This window comes from Oryzias melastigma, linkage group LG22, assembly GCF_002922805.2.
Source record: "Oryzias melastigma strain HK-1 linkage group LG22, ASM292280v2, whole genome shotgun sequence".
NCBI classification, from domain to species: domain Eukaryota; kingdom Metazoa; phylum Chordata; class Actinopteri; order Beloniformes; family Adrianichthyidae; genus Oryzias; species Oryzias melastigma.
The window spans coordinates 18,271,598-18,279,961 of record NC_050533.1 but is presented as its reverse complement, the minus strand read 5'-3'; the positions used below and the strand labels follow the sequence as shown (position 1 = coordinate 18,279,961).

The 8,364-nt window shown below is 36.3% G+C and overlaps 2 protein-coding genes across 2 annotated transcripts in view; both read left to right on the top strand.

The window, feature by feature from the left end:
• Positions 1-540: 540 nt before the first annotated feature.
• On the top strand, positions 541-2,143 carry LOC112147605 (gametocyte-specific factor 1). Its single transcript, XM_024274126.2, has 5 exons — positions 541-1,233; positions 1,317-1,446; positions 1,529-1,612; positions 1,742-1,799; positions 1,880-2,143. Exons 1-5 carry the CDS (start codon positions 1,207-1,209, stop codon positions 1,947-1,949), a joined length of 369 nt encoding a protein of 122 aa, XP_024129894.1. The 5' UTR covers positions 541-1,206; the 3' UTR covers positions 1,950-2,143.
• Positions 2,144-4,826: 2,683 nt separating this feature from the next.
• LOC112147841 (gametocyte-specific factor 1-like) overlaps positions 4,827-8,364 on the top strand; it is a 6,703-nt gene continuing 3,165 nt past the window's right edge. The window contains exon 1 of the mRNA XM_024274482.2: positions 4,827-5,419. The gene's annotated coding sequence lies outside the window, so the exon portion shown is untranslated. The remainder of the gene's footprint in view (positions 5,420-8,364) is intronic.

Here is an 8,364-nt window from a genome sequence, read left to right as displayed (position 1 = left end):
GAACTGAAACTGTATTTGAAGCCCTAGCGAGTTATTTAATCAGATTTCCAATTGCTGTACTTAAACAAACACAGACAACATATGCGTAAGGCATCATTCAGAGTCAACTATTTTATGTCTTTATATATTGGAAGTAAATACATTTTAAGCAAGATCCAAATATATTGAATCAATCAAAGTTGTATTTCCTTGTTGACAAACAACAAAATCACTGAAAGTAAGCATGTGACATAATTGTATTTTATGGTTGTAAAGATACTATAGTTTTTTTGCATGGATGGGACAGAAATGGTTTTGTTTAAAAGTGAATCTCTAATTTTTAATCGATAGCTGCCAATGTTGATGAGGAAGCCTTGCTTCCTCACCCGGGAGGACTTGAAGGACCTTTTTCCTGGATCAGAAAATTTTTTCAGAAGAAAGAAGCTCTGGGATTACATCCGCCAAAAGGTATATCATAATAATAATTAAAAAAACAAAAAACAGGTCATCGTCTGTCTCATTCAAATATCTTATTTGTGTGGGGTTTTTTTCCTAAGAGTGGAAGTGCTGAGATGGATGCCAGGACTTGTGAAAGTGATGGCATCCCTGCAACAACAGCCGTGTCACCATGCCAGCCTCAAACTTCAACTCCCTTATCTTCTGACAAGACAATAAAAATGCCAGACCCACCAGAGTATGTTGTGTACACTGATTCAGAGCTGGAAATGGTGCGCAGCCAATACTTTGCATTACTCCGCAATGGAAAGGAAAAGGATTGCATCAATCCAAAGGAGCTGTGCTGCAGGCTTGTGAGAAACACAATTACCAGTATGGTTGCAATTCTACGGGCAAGTTCTATGGGAAAAGAAGTCAAATACCCCTCCAGACTTGAAATGAGAGCAATGTCTCAGAAGATGGTTGACTATTATCCGATGTTACGTGACACTGACCCAAACATGCCATATGTATTCTTTTCTATTGCACACGTTAACAAAAAAACAACTTGGCACATATATGTAAAAGTAAACGAATATTTTTTTTTTCATCAGCTGACCATTTACATCAAAATGTACAAGCGACTACAAAATATGAGGTCCCCAAGGAAGAGACAAGGCTCCATGCCACAACGAGGGAGAGCCAAGAAGAGTCTCTTTAGTTCAGAAAGCACAAGCAGTGAGGCTGGTGGCGACACAAGTGGCACAAGTGATTCTACCATACTTCTTGAAGATGAAACCTGTGAGGAATCAAGCACAGGTATGTGTAGTTGGAGATGTGATGAAGTTAAAGTTGGCTAGCAGGATATAAATTAACCCTATGTTCTTTCCATTGTTATATAGCACAGGATAGCACACCCAAAGTTGGCCAAAGAGCTGAGGGCCTGCCCTTTCAATGCTCGCCACCTGATTCCAAAACAAGAGCTGGCTCAACATATTGAGATGTGTGAGAACCGGAGAAGCCCTGAAGAATGTGAGATTGATCATGTTTGACTTGCATGTTTAAGTTGTACTTGTAGAGCTTTAGTTTGATCTTGTTTATTGCGTTTGAACAGCTGAAGGGAAAGATGAAGACTTTGCATGGCGTGTTCCTGTCCTACCACGGGAAAATCCTTGCAAGACGGAGGACTGGGACATGGGTATGCTCTAAAACTACTCATTTTCACTTCTTGAACTCTTGTTTATTTACAAGAGGTGTAGCGATTTCATATTTGACGGATTCGATTCGGATCAAGATTAAAGGTTGCTGTTTATGGTTCTTCCTGCAGAGGCAGACGACCATGTTGCTCCATTTGTGTGGGGTGTGACACCCCAGATGAATAATCAGTGAGTGTTCTACTTTTTCCTGCCTCTAAATGTATTATATTTACTTTTTCCTTAAACTGCTTTTCTTTTTTTCTCCTTAGGCCAGTCAACAATCTTCCTCAGGGTTTAAGAGCACCCAACGCCCTCCCCTGGGAGTCTTTCAAACAATAACTCCTGTTGTTAATGCAGACATTTTATTGTAATGTGTTATTTAATCTTGATTTTAACAAGTTTTAATTGGACTACATATATTAAATTCATCTAAGGCTAAATACCGGCACGAGACCGATAGTCGACAAGTACCTTAAGGGAAAGTTGAAAAGAACTTGAAAAGATAGTTAGTTTCTGTCATACTAACTGATGAATAGAGTGAGCTATCATAATAAAATATATAAAAATATAAATATATATATAAATATAAATATAATATAATATATAATATATATATATAATATAATATATATATAATATATTATATATATGTATATAATATATTATAATATATGTATATTTATAATATAAATATAAAATATATACTTATTAACAGAGAGCTGTATAACAGAATTATTGGAATACATGTGGTTTTGCGGATAAAGTGACCGGTGGTTGTATAATGAAAGCAAAGTGTAACATTCAAACTTCTCTTGGCTTATGTGCGATTTACTTCTTTTAAAGATGAAGTTTATGAGATTCTCCACCAGTTTTTCAAGAAGGATCTTTTGAGCCTCTTTTGTTGCATGCAGGTCTTTCTTTGCTTGACCAGCACCTTTTTTTGATGCTGTTGCATTTTCTGCATGACTTTTTTCAGCTGAAGACCCATCCATCACAGTGAAGCGAGCGGTGTGCTTCGTTCCCATTTTTTGGTTTGCTTTTTTACAAAGATCTCCAAGTAATGTACAGAAACTTGCTATTATCAAGTCCAGGTTGGTGTCAAAACTTGGATCTTGGTTGAATCTCAGTTGCTTCAACACCTCCTCAGTTATTAAGATGATCAAGGTGTTGCAGGCATGGGACGTTGCAGCATCTTTCTTGCTGTTTAGGACCTCCGTGAATGCTTTGGGAACCGTCTTGGTGACAAGGTCCATTACAAATTCTCTTGTTGGCGAATTTGTATTCCTTTTTTGCAGATATTTTGAGATCCGTATGACCATTTTTGTCATCAGATCCTTGATTATTTTTTTTGATTTGGGGTCCGGTTGTCCAGAGATCAGTTGGATTACCTGGGACTCTGAGAATTTGTGTAAGTCGTACGTTTCAGGGGCTGTAAAAGTGGGGACTAGTCTCACTTGGATTATATGCGGGAGCTTGTGCGATACTTTGATTCATCGTGTCTTTCTGCGCGTGTTACAACGTTTGAGGGGCTGAGGGAGCTCATTCTTCTAGAACAGGGGTCTCAAACTCAATTCAGCCAGGGTCCGCTGGAGGCGGCGTCTAGGTGAGGCTGGGCCGCATCAGGATTTTCACAAGAAAATCACTGTTAAAACATTCCAATGTTCTCAAACATCTTTATTAAAAATACATATTTTTTTATATTAAAAACGAATTTTAAAAAATCAATCATGAATAAATAAAATGATAACCATGACCATACAGCAGATACAGACAACTGAAGAAACCAAATATTGACTGACTGACTAGAGCAGTGTTTCTCAAATGGTGGGGCGCACCCCCCTTGGGGGGAATATGAATAAAAACATGTTTACATTAGTTATGGATATTGTGCATAATTCTATGTAGTAGTTGATGATTAATTAAATGTAGCAAAAACAACCTAAAAATCCATTTGGTAGCAGAAAGAGCCGCTGCTTACAGTGAACCAATGAAAAAGAAAAAAATCTCTGAGAAAAGACAGAATTCAATTCACTTTGTCTGAAAGATTTGGAAGGATTCTAAGAAAAAAAAGAAGGAGGAAAAATTAATAAAACAGATTAGTTAGAAGTTTTTTTTTTAATTTATTTTTCTTTAATGACAGTAAAAGTACAATATTTTGGACAGAGTTGTGACAACTAAAAACATGGAGCGACATTTCGGGGATTTCCACCGTCTTTACATTTTACTCCAAGATTCTCCCTGTTGTAGATGACAGAGGAGCCCTAATGAACGGTAAAAACACAATAGAAGAAGAATCTCGTCTCTGCGACTGCGTGCGTGACCGCGCTGCTCCAGTGTGGATACCACCTGCTGAGCGTGGGTTCATAAAACCCGCGCAGGCCGCGTTCTTGAACGCACCGCACGCGGCCGTTGTGGAAGCACCTTTGAAGATTCTGCTCCCGCGCGCGCAGGCTCGTGTAAAACGAAAGAGCGCTTGCGACAGTCGGATTTGTCCGCGCGGAATGTTTGATGCGGGTGCGGAGAATTCTTATTTCTGCTGGAGTTTTGATATAAATAAAACGCCTCCCATTCATTCTAAGTGAGACATTCAGCTCCTCCAACACCCGGCACGGCGTCAGAAACTCGCTTTTTGACGAGCGACAGGCTGTGAATTTGTCACGCGGTGAAAGAGGCGCGAATCACGTTCAGAGTGAAGGCACTTCCAGCAGCTTAATGGCTCCTCCTCCTCCCAGCTGACTGGAGGAATGAATGAGTGAGTGAGGAGGTACTGGACAGCCTGCCGATGTCCCGCCTCCAGAGTCATAAACCTCACTGTGATTGGTTCATTCAGCTCTGCACATAACAACTGTCATTCATATCAGCCTTGCGGGCCGCACTAACAGTAATCTTTCATATGAAGACGCGGGCTGCAAATTATCATCTCGCGGGCCGCGAGTTTGAGACCCCTGTTCTAGAACAATTTAAGTCTTTCATATCTTCATGTGTCTCAACCTTTAAGATTTAGATTTAGATTTAGATTTATTTCAAGCAGAGACAGAAAAAAAGAAATACATTTGTTATATATATATATAAAAAAAAGATTAAATAAAGATATGCAAATATTAAATTCAACCAGCATTAATGTTTCTGTCATACTAACTAATGAATAGAGTGAGCTATCATAGTAAAATATATAAATGCACATACACAAATACATATATCATTTTTCACCGAGTTAATGGTCAAGTTGTAATCATAATCCATGCAGAGATCCCACAGTACATTATACATCCTTTTGAAAAGTACGTCTGTTGTTTTTCGAACATTCATAGCCTGATTTTCGAAAGATGAAGGGAATTAAAGCAGTGAGGTACTGGTTTATCAGGATGTTGCATGCCTCCTTCTTGACCCATGGAATCTTTTCTTCATCGTGTGACAGAGACTGTGAAGTCACAGACATCTGGAATGCGATGAATTTAGTTGTGCACATTTCTGGAGAATCTGGTTTTAAGATGGATTTCTGTTCATCTTTCAGTTTTTCAAGAAGGATCTTTTGAGCCTCTTTTGTTGCATGCAGGTCTTTCTTTGCTTGACCAGCACCCTTTTTTGATGCTGTTGCGTTTTCTGCATGACTTTTTTCAGCTGAAGACCCATCCATCACAGTGAAGCGAGCTGTGTGCTTCGTTCCCATTTTTTGGTTTGCTTTTTTACAAAGATCTCCAAGTAATGTACAGAAACTTGCTATTATCAAGTCCAGGTTGGTGTCAAAACTTGGATCTTGGTTGAATCTCAGTTGCTTCAACACCTCCTCAGTTATTAAGAGGATCAAGGTGTTGCAGGCATGGGCATATAAATGCACATACACAAATACACACACACATATATATATATATATATATATATATATACATACATACATATGTACATATATACATACACATAAATACACATGCAAGTGAATTTAAACTTTCTGTTTTTCATAGATTTTCAATCTCAGCTTGAAAAGGGGTGGGTAGAAGAAAACTTATATAATCCCACCCCAGAGCGGTTAACATTATGACCACGTAAGGTTGCTATTCACAATTAATCATTATTGAATGGAATCTGCACAGTAATTATACATAGATTCCCTATGAACATTATGACAAGAGTTTGGGTATATATATACAAATCCTCACACATAAACACTCATTTATATTGACACGTATACAGATCACTCATCAGACTGTAAGTGCACACACACAACTAAACAAAAACACCTCATAATATTCACACATCTATGAGCTAGTATATTGTAAAATAAAATATTCTTTATATTGTTTTTTGAATGTGTAAATACTTGTACAGGTTTTAAGTCTTGTGCACAGCCCGTTCCACAATTTTACCCCACACACAGACACACAAAAACTTTTTCTTGTGGTTCTCACCATTGGAATTTTAAATTCACGGGATTCCCTCAAATTATAAGGACCTGCTCGTACAATAAACATTTTTTGAATACTGGAAGGGAGTTTGTTGTTGCTGGCTTTGTACATAAGTTGAGCTGTTTGAAATTTTACCAGGTCGTACAATTTAAGGATTTTTGACCGAAAAAATAGTGGATTTGAGTGTTCAAGATAATCAGCTTTATGAATAATTCTAATGGCACGTTTTTGAAGTATAAATAGAGAATGCAGTGAACTTTTATAATTGTTTCCCCAAATCTCTATACAATAAGTAATATAAGGTAAAACTAAGGAGCAATCTAGTAAATATCTAGAATTATATTTCAATATATGCTTACATTTATTGATAATTGAGATACTTTTAGATACTTTGGTTTGTGTGTGTCTGATGTGTGGTTTCCAACACAATTTACTATCCATAATAATTCCTAAGAATTTAAGCTCAGTTTTCCACTATAATCTCATTGATTTTTATTACAAACTTTGAACAGAATTTATGATTTCCAAAGAACATTACTTTTGTTTTGCCTACATTAAGAGATAATTTGTTATAATTCAACCACATTTTAAACCTATTTAACTCAATATTTATCATATTAATCAGTTCATCGCAATCATCACTAGAAAAAAAATATACTAGTATCATCTGCAAACAACACTAACTTTCCTACCCTTGAAACATTAAATATATCATTTACATACCAATTAAACAAAGTAGGACCTAATATTGATCCTTGTGGGACACCACAATCAATCATTCTAGTCTCTGAAGGTGATGGACCTATCATGACAAACTGTTTTCTCCCCTTCAGATAACTTCTAATCCAGTTTAAGGCTACCCCTCTTATGCCATATTTTTCTAATTTATTGAGTAGAATGGTATGGTCAATTGTATCAAAGGCCTTTTTAAAATCCAGAAATATTCCCGCAGTAAATGTTTTTGTATCCAGAGCATCGGTGATTTTCTCTACAGCATTGATAATTCCTAGTGATGTTGATCTCTTTTCTCTAAATCCATATTGTCTTTCATTGTATAAATTGTGTTTATTAATAAATACCAGTAACTTATCATTAACAATTTTTTCCAATATTTTTGAAAATTGTGGAAGGAGAGAAACTGGCCTATAGTTTGCTATGAGATGTTTATCTCCATTCTTAAATATTGGGATTACTTTAGCGAGTTTCATTTGGTTTGGAAAGGTGCCAGTTTGTAATGATAGGTTACATATATAAGTTAAGGGCTTAGAGATGTGCATGATTACCCTTTTAATTAATGACATATCTATGCCATCACAATCAGTAGATTTTTTATTTTTGAATTTGTTGAATTTTGATATCAGGTGAATTTCATACACAGCAGAGAAAAAAATTGTATTAGGGTTTTGTGTGACTGGTATACTTTTAACTTCATGATCATTGCACATAGGAATTTCAGCTGACAACTCTTGTCCCACATTCACAAAATAACTGTTAAAGCAGTTTGGTGCCTCAATAATGTTGTAATTTACTCCTTTCACATCCACAAAATAATCAGGATAAGATTGCTTCTTTGCTTTGTTATTTGTAATGTTATTCAGTATTTCCCATGCTCGTTTTGTATTATTTTTATTTTTCCTCAATAAATTGCTGTAATATTCTTTTTTGCAGTGCCTTATTATTTCAGTTAACTTATTTTTATATACCTTATATCTTCCCTTGTTTTCTAATGTTCTTGATCTTATAAAGTTTTTATATAGTTTATTCTTCTTTTTACATGCGTTTTGTAGTCCAGCAGTTAACCATGGACATTTGGCATACTTGTTCTTAAATTGACGGATTGGGCAATTTTTGTTATATAATAAGTTGAAAATTTCCATAAAATTATTATAAGCATTGTTCACATCATTCTCTCTGTACACAGAGGTCCAGTTTTGAAAGGATAAATCATAATTAAGTGATTCAACTGTTTTTTCGGTTTGTAGTCTCCTATAAAGCTTATTTTCCAGTACTTTCTTTAGTCTTTCATTGAGTTCAAATAAATAAATTCCGTGCAGCAGTCAACTTTGGGCAGCCGGGGATATCCTTGCAGACAACTTTTTTCTCCACAATGCGTTGGACAAAGATAGTGGCAACTACGTTGTCAAAAACCTTTTCCTTAACGTCGATACCCATCATTAAAGGAATGCCTTTCATCTTTACATTTTTGCAGAGTATTGTATAGATGGCTTTGCTTAATCCTTTAAAGTTTTCCTCACTTATGTAGCATTCCAAGGTCTCTGCTTCACTCCAGAGTCTTGTTAAGAGGCGCCTCCTGTAACATTCAAACTTCTCTTGGCTTATGTGCGATTTAC